Below are 21,482 nucleotides of genomic sequence, written 5' to 3' on the forward strand. Positions count from 1 at the left end.
CAACAGTGACTGCTCTTCAAATGATTATAAAATAACTTGAAATGCTTGGTGGTCATTTAAGGCAATATAAAAATGCAAGATTTCCATTTTTCTTAAGATGTCAACATAATGACTATTTAGATACTGTTATTGTTAATAGTCCCATGGTGCCAGCGGATTAATTGGACCAGACTTCCCAGCAACACATAAATGCAGCAATCTATAGCCAGAGACTCTAGGTTAAGAACTGAGAAGTTACTGGTCATCTACATTTCAAAGGTCTCAATTTGATGAGCAACCACCTTCTGCCAACCTTGTTAAAACTCATCAGGAAGCAGCCCATTACAATAGTGAAGTTCGTAAACCTACTTTGAAGAAAATGTAGGATTGTTAACTTAAAAAGTAAATGCTTGTGATTTTCTTTGCAGACTTTGTGTTGTCAGTATCATCAATATAGAAATTCTGACTTATTGTTTATTTGATGCAGATTGAAGACAGTGGCAAAAGATGTAATAAGGGCTGGACGGAGTACAACCCTAACAGGGCTACATAGACTGCATGCAGGGAAGATGTTTTCCCTGGTTGGGAAGTCTAGAAGTAAGGGACATAGTCTCAGAATATGGGATAGACCATTTGGAACTGAAACATTTTTTTTCACTCCATGGGTAATGATTAGGTGAAGTTCTGTACTGCAGAAGGTAATAGAGGCCAAGTCATTGAATATATTGAAGAAGGAGATTAAACCTAAAATTTTGGGCTTAATGGCATCAAGAGGTGTGAGTGAAAGCAGTAATATGACAAAGAGATCAGGGTGAATCATGAAAGCAGGAACACTAATCAGCTGGACCTTTTGAAATTAGTGCTGAGTTCAAATAGATTTAGTTTTCACCGTCCAAAGAGCTTTGAGGTTCAGTGTTAGAACCATAGTTTTATGTTTGAGATGCAAGTACTTGTGAAGGAAGGACTTAAGGTCTGTTTGAGTCTCACAATCTGAAATATAAAAGGCCTTTAACATTAGAAGAAAGTATCTACAGCTTTCACTTATAAACCAACAAATATTCCTGTACTGGAGTGTATTGATTGACAGGCTATTAGGTTTAGCTGAGAAAAAGAAAATATTAGCTATGTGTTATTATAATTTTTAATGGATTCTAGAGTTTATATTGCTAAGTATTTGTATTTTAACTGAGCCCATTATCAATGCTTGGCTAAGTTTCCAAAGGTCCAGAACCAATTATCTCAGTCATGGGTCTTACAGACATTTTGGTTGACAGTTTAAAGAAGTTACCAAAGGATTAAATGACTTTGATCTGACTGAAATAGATGGAAGTATGGCTAGAACGATATCAAAAAAAACAGGTTTATAGGATCGGGAAATCTTCCAAATTGACCATATCAACTTATTAGTCAAAATCCAGCTCATCAAATCAATGTACAACTAAGGGAGAAAGTTATTGGAGACTCTTATGTTATTGTTGAGGCTTCTATCAAATACTTGTGCACCTGACAAAGAAGTAGTTAGTTAAGGAAATAAACTCTTGAATAAACTCTTATTATTTGCGAGTGAGTGAGTGTGTCGCAGAACCAACAGTTAACACTGAATGGGAATATAATGCACTAAAGATTAAATTAAATTCTCACCATATTCCAAGTTTCCCCCAAAATGTTACAATATTGAAGTAGAATCAGGAGGTTTTCTTCACATCCAGGTATTTATCTCATTGAACCATACTGGATTCTTAAGGGGCTTGACAGATTAAATGCTGAAAGGATGGTTGCCTTCATGGGAGAGTCCAGGCTCAGAATAAGGGTGTCAGTTTAAAACCGAGACAAAAAGGAATTTGTTCTCTGAGGGTTGTGAGTCTTTAGAACTCCTTGCCACAGAGAGCTGTGGGGCAGAGTCCTTGTCAATACCTAAGGCTGAGATAGATAAATTCTTGATCAGTATGGGAATCCAGTGCTAGGGGGATAATACAGGATAGTGGATGATAGCAATGTCCAATCAGCCAGGATCCTGTTGAATGGCAGAGCAGGCTGAAGGAGCCAAACCGTCTACTCCTTTTCCTATTTCTTAGGGTTTTATTGGAAATCTAACTATTGAGATTAGATAATTAAAAATATTAAAACTGAGTTTTATAGTTTGTTAGGTGAAGATAATGAGGAACCAGGTGAGTAATAAAATTGAAGAACAGATCAGCCATTATGATCAATTTATTAATTACTAAACAGATTTGAGAATGCCCTACGTCTATGTCTATATTCATAATAGCTTTATTTTGACATCTCCCTTTCAAAATAACGTGCAATAAGATACTGAACTTAACAAGTACTAAACAATATAAACATGGTCTCAGAAGCATTTAAAACTTTCTTTTTAGATCGCATGATTGAAAGTTCTTGTATATATTTCTAGGCAATGTCAAATGCGAGTGATACTATTCCTGCATCAGACTTATCTGAATTCGGTTTTGCGTATGAAACCTCTACATCCCAGTCAAAGGCTTTATGAAGTGCAAACTGTCTTTTTTTAATCAGCAAATGATAACTGACCATCAAGGTCTAAATTAAGCATGTGTTACTAAAATGACTTGTCTTGCGTAGATATTCCCATCTTTTCAGGTCATGCTTTATCTATGCAATTTGATTTGAATGTGGAACAAAATGTGTAATTACTTTATCAGTCAGGTATGCTGGTTTGATCACTCAGCCAAATTGTCTCCAGAGCTGTCCCTGAAATCTAGTTCCATCTCAGTTCTGGTTTATACAGAACTGTGTAGAATTATATGCAAAATTCTGACAATCCAATTAATCGTTTTCAGAATCAGAAACAGCTTCCACAAGATAAATACTTGTGAACGGAAACTTCATGAAAGATTTATTTGACTTTAATATAGCATCTGCCTAGAGACATTATTCGCTGGTTTAACTTTTGTGATGAAAGAGTTAATATAAAATGCAGAAAATAAAAATATTGTTCTACAACATTAAAGCAGTTACTTGGAGAATTAATCTTTCGGTCATTGTGTTTTCTTATAGATAGCATTTTTTTTAAAAATTCTGTTTTACAATGTTAGTCTGTCATATGGAAATTCAATTGAAAACTTATACTTTGCCATCTGAATTTCCAGTAGGTATTATTGTGGGCTGCTTGACTGCTCTAATGGAGATTTGTTTTTCTGTAATAACCACAATAGGTCAGGAAGAGTGGACGAACTCCAACTCACGGATGAAAGCTCCTCCAGCAAGAGCACCTAAAGGAGCATACAGGGAACACCCCTATGCACCCCGATACTGATTCTTCCATCTATTCTGTGAAATACAATCATCAGTTAGCTGTTTCTGCAGTGATGTACGCTGTTAAAAGTAATTGGTTATTTTATATAAAAGTTTTTTTCTTCTTAAATACAACAGATCTGCTTAAACAGTTCTGAATTCTTGTATGAAGTCATTTAATCTTTGAATGGAGAGATTATTTGATCTCTGGAAGGAAATGGGTGGAAAGAAAGACTTTGATCTTATATGCTCTGTTGGAAACAAGTAAACAGGATTAACACGTTTTTTAATTTTAACTAGCCTTTAAAAATCTATTACCAAACTAGGTTTGATAATGTAGATCACTTAAAATGTAAACACAAATTCAGTTAACATCAATGTTTTTTTTTTGTTTTGCTTTTAGTTTAACCTAGTTTTAAGTTTTTTTGGTTTGAACTTTTAAGTTTAGCTTGTGTTAGAGCATTATCCCTTGTAAACTTTTACTTAAACAAAGTAAACTCCAAATGCCAAGTAAAGTTGTATTCTTTTGTAACTGAAGTCTCCAGATATTCTGTAGTGTTGAGATCAAAGACATTGACTATTCTTGCTTGATACAAATAAAGTTTTGAGGAAAAAACAAGCTTGCTGTGTGTGACATATCAGTAACTTTGATACATTTTCTTATAACACCAAATAAATCCACAAAAATCTTTTAAACAGGGAAAATATACTTTTGTCTTTTTAAAATTTTCTTTTTAAAAAAAGTCAGTTTGTCTTGAGGTTGATACAGAAATATACCTGAATGATGTTTTCAAAAAAAATCAAAAAAGTCCATATTGTTGGCCTTTGAAAATACACGACTGAGCAGTGAATATATGAAGAATGTGATCAGCATTTCATCTTGTCTAAGCATTTTTTCACTAGTGCACTTTGGAATTTTTATGAGAATTACCTAAATGAACCCTCCGCTGGAAGCAATTAAAGCTTTTTAGAGGCAAACAGACTTGACTAATGTGGCATTCGTCAGAGGCAGTGGATGTGTAACCCTTAAAAGGTCTTCAGTTGCAAAGGTAAATGAATCAAGTAGATTTTAATATCACTTAATTTACCTTTAACATTTAAAACCAGTAAACGCTAAAAGAAAGCAAGGTTGTAAAGCTGTTAGAGTAAAAAAACTTACTGTAGAAAAGGTTCAAGTACTTCTAAACTCCTAACAATTATAAATCAATCTTGTAATTCTGTAGAGACTAAACTATATAACTGCAAAGTAAGCAGTAGCTGATCTCTTAAATTCTATCCTGTTAAACAAGTGTAAAAACCACATAACCTTTGTCTATAATTGTGTATAGTTAGCCTCAAATGCTTAATGTTTGATATTGAATCAGAATAAATTCACTCTAAACAATGTCCTTTTTTCTAGCATTTTGTCTAGTGATTGTTTAAGGCTTGTCTGTTTTCTAAGAGTTATTATTTCATTCTGGCTTTTGGTGTCTTCATAATATATTCATATTCATGATTTTTTTCCCTCCATTTACAGGATCTTTTCTCACATCTATGGCCAAAATGGGAATGAAGTGATCCTGGAACTAGGCATTATGGTATGTATTTAGAGTGATCTTCATTCCATTGTTATAGGCATTGATCCTTTGAGTGACAAATATCATCAAACAGTCAAGAAGACATTCTTCTGTAACAGATATTTTCCATTGTTCCATCCTTTTTATCCTTCTCTCTTTCCTTACATTGACTCATTCTAGTGTACTGCAGTTTGAATGCACTAAACAATCAGGTGCATCAAGAAGTCATTTTTAATGTCTGACTGCAGATGCTGAATACCCATTCCAACTTCTGAAGCTGATTTGTGAAGTCTGTAGGAGTTCCCTAACATGCATTTACTGGGAAAGCAGGCACTACAGTTTGTCTCAATCCAGCCACTACCTAATATTATCTATAAACCAGCATCTTGCAGCATGAATTATTTGGTGTTGATGAGTGAAAGCTGGTTTTCCCATTCCAGCCTAGCAATACTGAGGATAAATGCATTGTCATTTCTGGGACATATCAGTTCATCCAGCACAGACTCCAAAAGAAACAGAAATCTTTTCTGATTCATGTAGCTTATTACTCCAAATATGTTGTTGGTAAAATAATTGAATTATTTATCTGCAGATGTCTGAATGCTGACTATTAGCTGTGTAAATATCTGGGCCTTGGTTTTTCACTTACTAAATATTCTGAATGTAGAAATGTTGCAATGTAGCAATATTTAGTGCAGCAAAACAACACAATCTTACTCAAAAAAAGTAGTTCTCAGTAGACCTGGGTACACAAAATTAAAATGTTATGATTGGTAATCCTATTTGAATTACAAAGCTGGGGATGATTAAAATATATGTAAGAATTCAGAGGGGATGAAATTAACTTCCATTGATTTCAGGTCAGTGTAAAGCATCTAAGAGATTACTTTAGCATGAACGAAAAGTTTTCAATAACATTTTGAATAATATGATGATATCTTACTTTTTTAATCAAGGGCTGCAATCACGATTTGCAATCGGCAATACTTGTTCCAATACACAGATGACCTGAGCCTGGGATTCTATAGAGCGCTCCAAGGAGGATATAAACTATAGAGAGAAATTTATTTTTAAAATAACTGGAATAAAAATGGGAAAACTTGAAAATATGTAATTGTTACATAGTATCCAAAATGAAAAAAAGACAAAGGTATTAGTTGCCCTCCTTGGTAAGGCACTCACCTAAGCTAGAAGTGCTGAAGCAGAGCTAAAGAACTTAATCCCAGCTTGTATATCATTGCAGTACAGAGACACTGTTGCATTTTTTTAGGGGCATCATATCTCCAATGAGATTTTAAACCAAGCTCCTGTCTACTTCAGATGTTGGTAAAAGATCCCATGATGTTATTTGAAGCAGAATAAGGAGCTCAAATGGTCCATTTTTTCATTGCCATTTCCGTTGGCTATGAAGTACTTTGGCATATCCTGAGGAAAGTAAAATGTTTTTAAATGAAAGTTTGTTGTTTATTTTCCAGACGCTGATTGAATCTCTTAACAGTTTTATAATTTAATCTAAACCAGAAGGCTCTAATTGTATTCAATGGAAAAGATCACTTCAGCTTTTGTCTTACTCTGTAGCCATCTCATTTAGGCAGTACTTGTCATACAAAATAAAACTGCAGATGCTGAAGATCTGAAACAAAAACAAATTGCTGAAGAAATTCAACATGTCTGGCAGCATTTGTGGAGAGAAAGCAAAGTTAATATTCTGTGTCCAGTGACCCTTCTTCAGAACTTTGGTGTTCTGAAGAAGGGTCACTAGACCCCTAACATTATCTCATCTTCTCTCCACAGATACTGCCAGACCTGCTGGATTTCTCTAGCGATTCCTGTTTTTGGTGCTTATTACTCAAACTTGTTAAAATGCTTGCAGAACTGGGCACAGTCATTTCAGTTTACTAATATATGGCTGAAAGCTCTTGACCTTCTGAGTCTGCTTTCAAATTGTTTACAAAAAGGACGAAACTTCCTGAATCTGCTCCTTCATTTTATGCAATTCAGCCTTTCTAATCATAAACCTCTCCTCTCCATATGTTTTTTCATACCCTTCCTTCTAAATTTAATTCCTATCTACCTTATTGTAAGCTTCTCTTAACTACGGCTGTGATATTTTGGGGTAGTGGATGTTCTCCCTGATTCACGTTTCCTATAACATTTCCAAGCTCAGTGTATATCTGTTGTGAGAAGGGAGCGTGATTGCAGATTGATCTCCTTCCTTATTTTAAGTATCTCAGCCAGATTGTCATTTAATCTCATCACTAGGACTTAATAACACAGTTTTACTCTGCTTTTCCCCACTGCTAACTCCGTTCATTCCTGTTTTGATCCAGATATGTTCAGATATTTTGAAAATCATTTTTCCTTAATCATGGCACTGTGTAAAAGAGATGCCAGAGGACTGGAGAATTGCAAGTGTTGTAGCCTTGTTCAAGAAAGGTTGTAAAGATAATGCCAGGAATTACAAACCAGCCAGTTTAACTTCAGTGGTGAGAAGCTTCTAGAAACAATTATTCAGGATAGAATTAGTAGTCCCATCGAAAGAGGTAGGTTGATTAAGAGAAAGTATCCATGGATTTCTTAAGGGGAAACAGTGTTTCACTAACTTACTGGAGTTTTTTTTTGAAGAGGTTACAGAAGGGCTTGACAAAGATAATGCTGGTGATGCATACATGAACTTTCAGAAGGCAGTTGATACAGTGCCACACAAGAGACTTGTGATGAAATTATAGGTCGGTGGAAAAATGACAGTAGCAATGTGGATGTAAAATTGACTGAGTGACAGAAAATAGACGGTAATGGTCAATGAATATTTTTCAGGCTGGAGAAAGGATTAGTGTGGAGTTCCCTGGGTTGCTACTGGGACCCTTGTTTTTCCTAATATATTATTGATCTGGATATTGGTGTGCAGGGGGCAGTTTTGAAGTTTGCAGCTGACAGAAAACTTGGAAGAGTTGTAAACTGCATAAGGACATTGACAGGTTGGTGGAGTGGACGGATAGGTTGCAGAGAAGGTTCAATGCAGAGAAACGTGAGGTGATGCACTTTGGTAAGAAGAACATTGGAAGATAACATAAAATAGGAAGTACAGTTCTAAATGGGGCGTAGAAGCAGTGTGTATCTGCATAGATAATTGAAGTTGGTAGGACTAGTGGAAAGAGCAGTTAATAAAGCAGACAGTGTCCTTAGTTTCATTATTAGAGACATAGAGTACAAAAACAAAAGGGTGACATTAAATTCATACAAAACACATATTAAACCTCAGCTGGAGTATTGTATACAGTCATGGGTGCCACATTATAGGAAAGATGTGAATGCATTAAAGAAAGTACAGAGGTGATTTACAAGAATGGTTTCAAGAATGAGAAATTTTAGTTATCAGGTTAGATTGAAGAAGCTGGGATTGTTCTCCTTTGGAGAGAAAAAGGTTAAGGAGATTTTGATGATAACAAGGTGTAGAGCTGGATGAACATAGGAGGCCAAGCAGCATCAGAGGAGCAGGAAGGCTGATGTTTCGGGTCTGAACCCTTCAGAAATGAGGTTTCTGGAGGTTTTGATGGAGCGTTGCTAAAATCATGAACAGGCTGGATGGAGTAGATAGAAAGAAGTTGTTCCCACAAGAGCAAGAAGGCATAGATTTAAAATGATATGCAAAAGAAGCAAGGGTGATGTCAGAAAAAACATTTTCACCTAGAGATTAGTTAAGGTGTGGAATACAACGCCTGGAAACATGGTGGAGGCAAGTTCAGTTGAGGCATTTAAGAGGGCATTGGCTATTTGTTTGGATAGAAATAGTATGCAAGGATATAGAGGAAAAGCAGGAGATTGGCACTCAGTAATGACGCTCACTTGAAGAGTCAGTGCAGGCACAATGGACCAAATGGTCACATCCTGTACCATAACAATCTGATTCTGTGCTTTTGTCTTGGATGGTCTTCTATTAAATTCAGGTTTTAGCTCTATTTTCAATTGTGTATTTATTTTCAGTTTTTTGGAAGATCTTAATTTTTGCTTTTAAGAAAAGCTGAAGGTCTAGTTCAGATGATGTTTAAGTTTAAGTGATTGGACATTACATGAATGATTTATTTAAATTGTATTGTTTTTTTTCTTCACTGACACTCCATTAATCTTTATGTTCTGAACAGAAAAGATGGCATTTTCATAGAGGGACAGAAACTTCTCTCTTCCTGATTGACAGGCGGGGACACAGCTGAGGAGCAAAATTTCAGGACATTACATAGAAGTCTAAAATGTTCATGGTACTTGAGAATTTTGTCAGAGCAGAAAAGCTGAAGAACAAAGACTGCACTCCTCAGAGGAACAAATTCTCCTGTTGAGCAAACAAGTATACAAGAATTTACAAAGGAATTTAAATATTAATGAGGCTAACGTGTCAGCCATGCTTCAGAGCCTAATCATCTATTGTGAGATGAGATGCAAGTTGCAGGTCACCGTTGGCTGGAGTTGACATTAATATAAAATAACAGTGCTCTAGTGTAGGGAAGCTGAGACCCTTGGTGGAACAAACTGGAGACTGGGCTAAGTTGGTGAGCACATTGGAGCACTCTCATTGAGTGTTCTTACCCGAGTGCAAGGGTGAGAATCTGGAGAATTGAACCTCGCAGATAACCATGGATTCTAACCACTGTGATTTGAAAACTCGTGGGGATGCAAATGCAAGAAAGGACAAGAGGATTATGAGGCAGGCATCACTAAAGCTAGGCCCTATCTCTCTTTTGAGATTCTGCCATTTTATAAGCACAGAATATTTGAGACCTCCTCTTCAAAAACCTGCATCCTTCTCAGAAAATTTGGCATTTGCTTCTCCCCAGCAAGCCTTTCAGTAATTGATTAGACAGCCCAGAGAGAATTGTTCTTCCTTTTCCAATATTTGGCCATGCTACTTGCTTTGCATTTTGATGTTAGGACATCCTCCCCATTGGGAGAAGTCCACTCAATATTACTGTTTTGGATTTGAGTATTGTTGGGCAATTTGTTATAATATCACATCACAACAGAAATGTTTTCTTTTCCCTTGCTTCATAAAATATTAAAATATTATAATATGTATAAAATTGAAGTACAATGTATATACTCCCCATTCATGTCATATATTCATAAAATAAACCTATACTTATATAAATATATATGCTTATGATAGGATTATTTAACAGCATGAAGTGCTTGTGTGAAGTGAATGGCGGTGAATCTGTTTTTTGCAATAGATTCTCATCTTTTCAGCAACACATACATCAGCTCCTACTTATATTAAAATTATCCAGTTTTCCTTTTTAGAAGCCCAAAGAAGTTTTTTGTCTTTAGACACAAATAAAACTTGTGCACTTGCCGTTTACTGATCAGTGTGCTATTTCTGCAGCCCTCTAAGATTTGTAAGCTATATTTCTAAGGCTATTTCCAAACTCTTCTATATTGTGTTTCCTGACCTATTTTCACCTTTTGTTTGACACTGGTGTTATTTTGGGGAGTCAGTGTGATCCACTTGGGCTCCTAATTAAGCAATTCTTTGATTTTAAATTTCCCCGACTGTCTTTCAAACCCCTCCTTGGCCCCTTCGTCCTGACTTCTGAATTCTTTTCCATCCCTACATATCTAGTTCTAGTCTCTTGAGCTTCCTGATTTTGATTGCTCTTGTGATTGTGCTCCAGGTGCGAAGGACCCAAATTTTAAAATAATATCCATAGAACTCTTTACTGCTTTTAAATGCTGTCTTGGTCAAGTTTTTTTTTAATTTGCCATAACTTCTCCTAATGTCAATCCTTTCTTTCACAACATGCCTGTGAAGTGCCTTGAGACACTAAAAGGTGTGAATTGTTAGTAGATTTAAGATCTTGATTTTCTCATTGGTAATTGGCTTTCATTTGTAAGAAATGGCAATCAAATTGGCTACATAGGTAGAAGCAATAGGTGCAGAGTGCTGTCATCTGCAAGCTAATGTGCAGTTGAAGACTGATACTACTATTGGTAGCAATAAAATTCATCCTTGAGCACTTTCCTGTTGTTTTCTCATTAGAACAGTGCAAAACACTGCATTCAATTTTCAGAAAACATACGACTCTGGGAGGTGTAGTGCAGATTCACCAAAATGCTACCAAGGCTAAAGTGTTAAGTTCTGAGAAAAGGTTGCAAAGATTGGGTTGTCATTCTTTTGAATATGATTAATTCAGTGAAGATCTGTTTAACGTGAATAAAGGAAGTATGAAAAAAATTCAGAACATTGGCCGTTAAGCTCTTCAAGTCTGCTCCACTGATCTGAATCATGGCTGATCATCTACCTCAACGTCATATCCCTATATTGCTGTTAGTAATTAGAAATCTATAGCTTCTCACTCTTGAACTTATTTAATGACTGAGCTTCCACAGCATTCTGGGCTGGAGAATTCAGAAGATTCACTGCCCTCTTGAGTGAAGAATTTCCTCCTCATCAGTCCTTCTGTTGGGAGATTGTAAGTTCTGTTGGGGTCTGGTTCCAGACCCCAAAGCCAGGGGAGGCATCCATTTTCATATTTATTCTGTCTCTCCCCTAATTAATTTTCTAAATGCCTATGAGATCACATCTCATTCTTTCAAACTCCGGAGAATACAGGCCCTGCCTCCTCAATCCTTCACTGGACAACTCTACCATCACAGGAATCAGTGTGGTGAACCGCTGCTGCACTCCCTCTATGGCAAATAAATCCTCCCTTAAGGGCGGGGACGACAGCCACACACAATCTTGCAGGTATGGTCTCACTGATGTTGTAGCTTCAATTACATAGACTTCTTTGCTCCTGTACTAAATTCTCTTGTGATTAAGGCTAACGTACAGTTTGCCTTCTGAAATGCTTGCTGTACCTACACGCCAGCTTTCAGTGACTTGTGAACAAGGACACCCCAGTCCCATTAGACATGAATACGTTGCAATCATTCACCATTTGAGAAATATCTACACCTTTAGTTCTCCTACGAAGGTGGATTCGCACACACTTAACTACATTGTATTTTATCTGCCATGCCTTGCTCACTTACTCGCCCTCCTTAACTTCCCTAATTCTTTGCATTTTCCTCTCCACTCACATTCCTACTAAGTTTTGTGTCATCTCCAAACTTGGAAGTATTGCAATTGGCGTCAAGTCCAAAGTCCTAATAAAACATCTGGGGCCAATACACCAATCCTTGTGGTACTTTACTGGTCATATCCTGCTAATCTGAGAATTAACCATATATTCCTACTGTTTTCTGCCTATTAATCTTGAATTGTCCAAACCTATTATCCCCAATCCCATGTGTTTCATATTGGATAATCAGAGACCTTCTAAAAATCCAAACACACCATATTCACTAGGTTCCCTTTATCAACGCTGCTGGTAACATCCTCAAACTGTGAGGTCTCACAAATACCCTGATCCCATCCTTTATTATCTGCACGAGACCTGGTGGATTTTGTTTTTTTTTTGACTAACATTACTGAATAACTAATATCTTTTAATATTCAGTCCCATTCTTGGATACCCTTCAGCCACATCTCTGCATTGGCAATTCAATTAAACCCTTTATACTTCTTTTCAAGCCATCAATTCACCTATCTTGTTGAGAATGCAGCATACATTCAGATAGCGTGCTTTTAATTCTGCCTTTTTGACACTAATCTGCAATTTGATTTCATTGGTGGTAGGATTTGTTGGTGCTTTTCACATTCTCTTTTCTACTTCACATAACATCTTTGCTTTTACTCTATCCAACCTTCAACAAGCTAGTTTAAACCGTTTCCAATAAACAGGAAAATCTCCCCATGAGGATATTTAGTCTCAGAATTTCTAAGGTGTAAACTTCGCTCCTTGTACAGATTCTGCCTGCTCTAGAACCAGTCCCAATTTCCCAGATATCTAAAGGCCTCCCTCCTACACTATTTTCCTAGCCATGTTTGATTTGCTCAATCTTCCTAGTTTTGCTCACTAGCAAGGGATACTGGGAGCAATCCAAAGATCAGAGGTCCTGCTTTTCAGTCTTTTGCCTTATTCTCTAATTTTTAATTTCAGAATCCCAGCCCTCTTTCTCCCTGTGTTGTTGGTCACGTATGGGCCACGATCTCTGGCTCTTCACCCTCTCAGAAAGAATGTTCTGAAGCCACTCTGACATCCTTGAACCAGGCACCAGGGAGGCCATCCTGGAATCTCAACGACCGCCACAGAACTGTCTGCTTTTTCATCTAATTATTGATTAATCTATAACTACTGTCCTTCCACCCTTCACCCCCAGCCTAAGCAGCAGCCACTTAGACTCCCTTAGAGTGCCACAAGTTTGACTTTCACTACATTCCTCTGAACCATCACTCGTACCAGTATCCAAACTAGAAAATTGAATGCGATACATTCAGAGACTTCCGAACCATGTGTATGGTCTTAATCTATATGTGATCACTTGTTAAAAATGCTATCCATGTTGCTTGCACCTTTGCTCCGCTGATGTGCTCAGTTGTATAATCTGGATTTCAAGTTTTTCTACCTGGAGACACTTCCTGCACATGTGATCATCTAGGCCAAATGAAGCATACACAATTCCCCACACGGCATTTCATGCAGCCATGCTCTCTTGCCATACTTTAAGTTTACTATCAGACTATTTATTTTAAACTGGAGATGAAAAAGCAACAAGTTGTGAAATTACACACCAATGAATTAGACCTATCTCTGACTGCTTGTCTCGAGAGACCTTTTCTTGCTTACTCCTCAAGTTGATGTTGACTGTGAGCTTTTAGGGGTCACCCTCTCTTCTTCTAGGGGATGCTGACTCAATTGTGGGGCCATTTCTCTGCCTCTTTGTTCTGGAGTCGCCCAGGAAAACAAGGAGGTATATCCTTAAAATTCAGACCTAGACTGTTTTAGTGTGCTGTGAGGAGAAACAAAAAGGTGAGATTGTTGGGACGTATTTTCCTAAGGTTTTTGTGAGCTAGGGTTTTAAGGGATATGAAACCGAAACAATTAACTGGAGTGAAGTTACAGATGAACCATTATCTGCCAAAGGCAGAACCACCTCAAGGGACTGAATAGCCTGCTCCTAGTTGTTACGTTCTTCCAGGATATGCTATTACCTGAGAAAGTTATCTTCTGAGTAGCAAACAGGGTTACTCTCAACTCATTCAAACCCCAACCACTTGATCCATCAGTCAGGTTTTTTGGAGTTTTGAATCATTTTCAGGTTTTTGAGAAGAGATTCAGATTTTTGCTTTCTCACACATTGTCTCCAACAGATGGATTTTTCCAAGGTTTTCTGTTGCTCAGCCTTTGCAAAGTCTGAGACCTTTGTAAATACTAGGAATTTACCTTTTACTCTTTGGATCTCTTGAAATGCACCTATCACCTATTTACTGTATTTTATTCAGTTTACCCAATCTCTGGTGTGCACTGTATCAGGTCCAATTGTAACTGCTAGTCACTCAATTTTGTAAATGAAAATGAACTGGAAACTAGGACATGTCAAGCAATTAGTTTGCTGACAAGTGTTAAGAATGTACCAGCAAGGTAATTGTTTGGCAGGTTCTAATAATATATACCTAATGGGAAGCCCAGCAGCAGATCTATATATCTTTTGTGTTTTCACCAAATGACCAGATGACCTCATAAATAATTGAGGACAAACTAGCAAGTTATACCAAGATGGACAGAAAGAGCCTCTTTAAATATATAAAAAGAAAGAGATGCTAAAGCGAATACAGGCCCCGTAGGGAATGAGGCTGGGGAAATAATAATGGAGAACTAGGAAAAGGCAAAGAAGTAGAACGATACTTTACAACAGGCTTCACAGTAGAGGATAGTAATAGCTTTCCAAAAATAGTAAATAATGAAGGGGCTAAAAGAGATGAGGAAATAAATATGGGAATTATCACCAGAGGAAAGGGGAAACTAATGAGGCTAAAGACCAATTAAATCCCCTGGATCTGAAGGTTTGCATTCAAGAATTTTAAAGGCATAAGCTGTAGAGATAGTTGATGGACTGGTAGTAATCTCAAGGATCTGTAGATTCTGGAAAAGTTCCAGAGGATTTGAAAACTTAATGTAACACCCTTACTCCAAAAGGGAGGAATAAAAAACCAAATAAAAGTTAGCTTAACATCTATTGTTGGGAACATTTTCAAGTCTATTATAAAGGATATAATAGCTGAGCATTTAGAAACCCATAATATTACCAATCAGAGTCAGGTGAAACCATGCCTGACGGAATCATTATTGTCCTTTGAGGAGGTAACAAGAAGGATAGATAAAAGAAGCATTTATCCATTTGGATATCCAAAAGGCATTTGTTAAGGTATTATACATAAGGCTAGTTAATACCTCAGTGTCTGTAGTGATGGGTGTTGTATGGATAGAGAATTGGCTAACTAATAGAAAACATAGAATTGGGATGGGGGGAGGCATATAACTGGGGCCACAACTATTTACAATATAAATGACTTGGATGACATAAGTAAACGTACAATCATCACGTTTGTGGATGACAAAAATAGGTGGAAGACAAGTAGGGAGGTTGACACAAGGAGTCTAGGAAGGGATATAGATAGGTTAAGGGAGTGGGCACATACTGGGCAGATGGAATATATTGTGAGAAAATGTGGGGTTATGCACTTTGGGAGGAAAAATAGATGTGATTAATAGTATTTAGATATGGAAAGACCACAGAAAGTTGCTGCAGAAAGGGATTTGGGGATCCCAGTGCATGAATCACAATAAGCTAGCATCCAGGTTCGGCAGGAATTTGGGAAGGCAAGTGGAATGTTGATCTTAATTTCAAAGAAATGGAGTATAAAAATTGAGGTCTTGCTAAAATTATACAAGACACTTGTCAGATCACAGCTGGAAAACTGTGAGTAGCTCTGGTTCCCTTATCTAAGGAAGGATATCCTGGCATTAGAGATGGCTAACTGGGTTGATCCTGGATATGGAGGGATTTTCTTATGAGGAGAGGTTGAATAGGTTAGGCTATACTCCGTGGAGTTTATGAAATTTAAAGGAGAACTTATTGGAACATATTCATTAGAAATATGACAGGGTAAACGCGAGGAGGTCATTTCAGCTTGAAGAGTCTAAGACCAGAGGGCAATATCTCAGAGTAAGAGGTTGCCTATTTAAGCAGAATTGAGGAATTTTATTTCTCTGGGTGGTGAATCTGTGGAATTCTTTACCACAGAGGGGTATTGAGGCTGGATCATTAAGCATATTCAAGACTGAGATAGACAAGTGTTTTAATCAGTTAGGGAATCAATGATTATGGGTAAAAGGCAGGAAAGTGGAGTTGATGATTATTATATCAGCCATGAGTTCATTGGTGGAGTAGACTGGCGGGGTCAAATGACCTACTTCTAGGTGTTATGCTCTTCAGAATCAACTTTGAAATAGGAAATGAACGTTGGTGAAAGCGGTTAAAATTAGCATAAGGTGATATGTACAGTTTTAAGAAGTAAAACAACTGGATGGCACAGTGGTTAGCACTGCTGCCTCACCACATTAGGGACCCAGATTCGATTCCAGCCTTGGGTGACTGATTGTGTGGAGTTTGCACGTTCTCCCCATGTCTCAGTGGGTTTCTGCCAAGTACTTGAGTTTCCTCCCACAGTCCAAAGATGTGCAGGTTAGATGCATATTCGCAGCTTAGGTGGATTATGTTAAATGCAACAAAAACAAAGTTGCTGGAAAAGCTCAGCAGGTCTGGTAGCATCTGTGAAGGGAAAAACAGAGTTAACATTTTGGGTCCAGTGACCCGTCCTCAGAACTGAGGAGTTAACTCTGTTTTTTCCTTCACAGATGCTGCTAGACCTGCTGAGCTTTTCCAGCAACTTTGTTTTTGTTCCTGATTTACAGCATCCGCAGTTCTTTCGGTTTTTGTTTATGTTAAATGCAAGGTTACTTGGATTAGGTTGGGGACTGGTTTTGAGTGGGATGCTCTTCAGAGGGTCAGTGCAGACTCCATGGGCCGAATGTAGGGATTCTATGATTCTAAAGATGTACCAGAAATAAAGATCATTGTTTGTTCTTCAACAGGAGATTGTTTTCACCTACCATTGGTTAAAATGAAGCTCAGCAGCACAGAAGTCCACAGATTGGCAGACATCACAAAGAAATGAAAATCCAACTTCATTTTTATGTTGTTTATAAATTAAATTGTGAAAATTGTAAATATCTGTAAATGTATATTTTTATTAAAGCAATTCTTATGTTTTGCATTTATTGAATTTTGTTTACTTTATATTCATTCATTAATAATTTTATACATTTTAGAATTTACAACTAATCTAGAAATCAGTTGTTACAGTTTTTTTGCTGCTTCTGAAGTAGAGGTTGCAAGGGAGGAGATTTGTATGTTTAAATTGTGTACACACGCTCCTCTGACAACACTAAAGGGATTATAGTCAAAACCATAGGTTTCAAAAATGTATTGAGTTTCTGCAGTGTATTGTCACGAATAATACTGGTAAATAGTTGATGTTGTGTAAAGGTCCACCTCTGATCTTTTGCAAAGTCCTCCATTTCATACACATGACGTGTCTGAGTTGGCCTCTAACACCTGGCCAAAGAATTCTTAATTCTTCAGATACTTTCTGCTTGTTTTGAGAGACAGGTTGGCAGGAAGTGTCGAGTGAGTATTTTTCTCAACCATTCATTTCCCATTTTAAACTAAGTACTGGGACAGCAGTTTCCTTTTCAATTCAGGACCATGGCCAGCAACACTTGGCAATTCCCAAGTATTGGCATGTATTTCAACCCTTCAAGAATGTTACTTTTGTACAAGTTAATTGCCCTCTACTTTTTTGCCCAAACATTTGGCCTCAAAAATAAGCTTTATATAAGCACATATGATAAGTTAAGAATAAGAACTGGGGAGTCAACCAATTAAATTCACTTTACTGACGGATTTGTTTTCATCTATCTACTACCTGCCTGGGAGTCAAGTCTTTCTCCATTTACTTTCTCCAATTGTAATAGTATTGTACAGCTAAGAGTATTTTTGTGCTACAAATCTGGGTGAAAACATAGACGCTTAGTGTGGGATTCCAACCAGGGTTGAAAAAAAATTGATAATAGTAATCATGGATGTCTCTTGGAGTGACAGCAAATCTGGGTTCTAAAAGTCTGCAAGTCATAATGAAAGGAATGATAGTTGTTAGATTTCTAGAAAGCAGTTCACATGTTAATGGTTATTATGTAATATAATAGTTCATGGTGAAGGGATTACCATTTTGATGAATAGAGGATTGGTTAGCTAACAGGAAACAATGCAGGTGTAAATATGACATTTTTAGATTGAGTGACAAAGGAATTAGTGCTGGGGCCTCAATTATTTACAAATTAACTCTGACTTGCATGAACAGCCCAAATTTGATGAAGACAATCAGATAGGAAAGAAAGTTATGAAAAAGACATTGGAAATCTGCAAAGGCATATTCTAGGTTGTGTGTGGGCACAATAAAAGTCGCAGATAAAGCATAATATAGAAAAATAAAAAACTTGTCCACTTTGGTAGGAAGAATAGAAACCAACATATTTAAACTGAGAGATTGCAGAACTCTGAGTTACAGAGGAATCTGGATGTTCTTGCATATGAATCTCAGTGATTAGAAAAGCAAATTAGTTGTCTTTTTATCGCAAGGGGTATGGCAAATAAAAGTAGGATGTTTTGCTGCAGCTGTACAGGACATCGCGGAGATCATTTTAAGTATTGTGTAGTTTTGATTTCCTTATCTAAGAAAGAATATGAATACATTAGAAGCAGTTCAGAGAAGGTTTGTTTGACTGATTCCTGGAGTGGGGGAGGGAGAGTTTATCTTAATGAAGAAAAAGAATTGGAGGTAAGAAACATGATGGGCCAAATGGGCTTCTGAAGAGGAAATGAGTATGGGTTGGTGCTCTTAATACTTCAGGCAATGATGGAGATGAGCCCATGCACTGCAAGCCATCTGCAGACCCTTAGTATTCATACAGCATTTCAGTGTAAAGAAAATGTGCTGACTGTGGCGTTATTTGTGAAGCTGCAGAAGTTTGCTTCCTGGTCTAGTTTTGCAAGCTAACCTGTTTACAGCATAAGCTGCTCATGTTTCAACATCTGACTGATGATAACGTATGTCCTTTAATGATATGTTACTCTGAATTGCTTTGTCTGGCATTAGCAGCACTAGAACAATAGCACAATGCAGACCATTCATCATAGGAGTTGATGACAGGTGACAACTGAGAGGTGAAGTCCATTGATTATTTCCTAAAGGTTGGTTTTGCATATGTCACTTTAGCCCAACTTCTGCAATAAACCATTCCTGTACCTGTTTCTGTGGTGCAATAGGTTAGCACATTCGGCTGTTAACTGGAAGGTTGGTGGTTCAAAACCACCCAGAGACAAAAGCCGATCTCACTTTTGTGGGCGGCACGGTGGCTCAATGGTTAGCGCTGCTGCCTCACAGCACCAGGGACCTGGGTTTGATTCTGTCCTTGGGCGACTGTCTATGTGGAGTTTGCACATTCTCCCCGTGTCTGTGTGGGTTTCTTCCGGCTGTTCCAGTTTCCTCCCACAGTCCAAAAATGTGCAAGCTAGGTGGATTGACCATGCTAAATTGCCCGTAGTGTCCAGGGATGTGTAGATTAGGTGGGTTATAGGGGGATGGGTCTGAGTGGGATGTCTGAGGGTTGGTGTGGACTTGTTGGGCCGAAGGGTCTGTTTCCACACTGTAGGATTTCTATGATTCTGTGATGATTCTATGCATACATAATATGTAGGAGCAAAGTAGAACATGTTAGAAGCTATTACTAAAGATTTTATGACAGTGCACTTGGATAAGTTCAAGGTGATCAGGCAGAGCCAACATGTTTTTTGTCAAAGGGAAATTGTGTTTAACTAATTTATTGGACGATCTAACTTGTACCGTGGATAAAGGAGAACGAGAGGATGTATCGTACATAGATTACCAGAAGGCATTTGATAAAGTGCCATGTCAAAAGGTTATTGCAGAAAATCAGCTCACTGTATTGGGGGCAAAATATTGGCATGGATAAAAGATTGGCTGGCTAACAGGAAGCACAGAGTTGTAATAAATGGCAGTAGTAGTGTGCCACAACAGCCAGTGTTGGAACCTCAGCTCTTTACAATTCACATAAATGATTTGAATGAAGGAATTAAAGATATAGTAGCTAAATTTGTGAATGAAACAAAGTGAGTTGTGAAGAGGACATAAGGGGGGATATGGATAGGTTTAAGGGAGTTAGCAAAGATCGGACACAGAAGTTTGTGGAAAAGTGTGAAATTTTCCATTTTGTCAACGAAAAACATCTAAATGATGAGAGGTTGCAGAGCTCTGAGATGTGGAGAAATCTGGGGTGTCTAGTGCATGAATCACAGAAGGTTAGTATGCAGCTAGAGCAGAAATGTAGAGTTGAGATTAAAATCAAATCAGCCATGATCTTACTGAATGGCTGAGTGGCCTACTGTTATTCCATGTTTGTATTTGTCTTAACCTACTATTGAGTAGTTAAACTCAACCTAGATTTTCTATTGAATAACTGATTTTGTGTGATATCAGATCATCTAATAGAGGAAAATGAGGCCTTGAGAGCCTCTCTGAATCCTTGCTCTTGTGAGAAAGACCATAAGAATTTGCACCCTCTTTTCAGACGATCCTATTACTTGTCTACTGCCTACGTGTTGAAAATATGTGATACCAAGTGATAAGCTCTTGTGTCTCCGGACTGCTCACTCTGACTTCTGCCCAAGATCTGACTCTGAAAGAAAAAAATAGTATTGACATGGAGTTTCATCTTCTAGAGACGGGCTAAGTATCATAGACTATTTGTAACTGACCTGTTTGGATATGTTATGATATATGCTGCAGTGGAACGGAACACCTTTACTTCCAGCCCCTCCCAAGTGTCATATCAGTGAAAGACTTTGAACAAGTGATTTTTGCTTGCAGTCTCTCTCTAATTCCTGTTTAAATTTTTTAGAACACCAAACACAACAACTGGGCAAGAAGTGAGTGTCTCTTGCTCTACCTCCATACAGAGAGTGGTTTTCCTCTTCATGGATGTGAACTGGCTTAACAGACCATTAGAGCTGGGAGCCTGTCTTCACTGCATAGTTAACCCAGGGAAATGAGAAGGGTTCAATTTAGATGAAGGCCCTTTCATATTCTTCACAAACAGAGGCTGCTGTCTCCTTGCATAATTCATACTATTAGTAACAAATGCCAAGTTACAATGTTAAAACAAAATCAGTTAATATAATGCTTGCCAGTCTGGTATCTGTGGCATTAACATTTTTATTCTGTTTCAAGTAAGATCTCCACCTTGTGTGTTCATTCTCATCAATCTTATGTACATTTGCTGAAGTATTCAGATACTAACTGCCCCTGCGTAATGAATAAATAGATGAATTTTGTTCCATACAAATGAAATACTTGTCCTTTTCTGCCATGACAAGCAACTGTTGCTTACAAAATAATCATATTGGAATACGTGATTAAGTATGAGATTTAATGAGCACTGTAATTAAGTAAATTTAACAGTTGGTGAGATCTCTAATCGAAGATGGAATTGGAGTGGAATCTTTTGTTGCCAAGGGATAAATTATATAGGTCTAGATGCATTGCAGATATGAAGAGGTTTCAGAGCAGTCTTAATGTTGCAAGCTCGGTAAAGAAAGCTA

General features: G+C 37.5%; 1 protein-coding gene and 1 non-coding gene across 6 annotated transcripts in view; both read left to right on the forward strand.

Annotated features, from left to right (window-relative positions):
• The window catches only part of LOC109911429 (KH domain-containing, RNA-binding, signal transduction-associated protein 3-like), a 157,574-nt gene extending 140,655 nt beyond the window's left edge, over window positions 1-16,919 (forward strand). Inside the window, exons 10-12 of one of the 5 annotated variants that reach the window (XR_007262029.1) lie at window positions 3,174-3,342; window positions 4,769-4,829; window positions 16,838-16,919. Coding sequence is in view for 1 of the 5 variants with exons in the window: in XM_048596401.1 (XP_048452358.1) it covers window positions 3,174-3,274 (101 nt within the window). In the remaining 4 variants the exon portion in view is untranslated. Of the gene's footprint in view, window positions 1-3,173; window positions 3,884-4,768; window positions 4,830-8,950; window positions 9,909-16,837 lie in introns of those variants that run through there. The other 4 variants (XR_007262031.1, XR_007262028.1, XR_007262030.1 and 1 more) reach the window with 4 other exon arrangements.
• Window positions 16,920-19,112: 2,193 nt separating this feature from the next.
• On the forward strand, window positions 19,113-19,186 carry trnan-guu. Its single transcript has one exon. It is a non-coding gene; the product is annotated as a tRNA-Asn (tRNA).
• The last annotated feature ends 2,296 nt before the right edge of the window (window positions 19,187-21,482 follow it).

This window comes from Rhincodon typus, chromosome 4, assembly GCF_021869965.1.
Source record: "Rhincodon typus isolate 14 chromosome 4, sRhiTyp1.1, whole genome shotgun sequence".
In the NCBI taxonomy this organism is placed as follows: Eukaryota; Metazoa; Chordata; class Chondrichthyes; order Orectolobiformes; family Rhincodontidae; genus Rhincodon; species Rhincodon typus.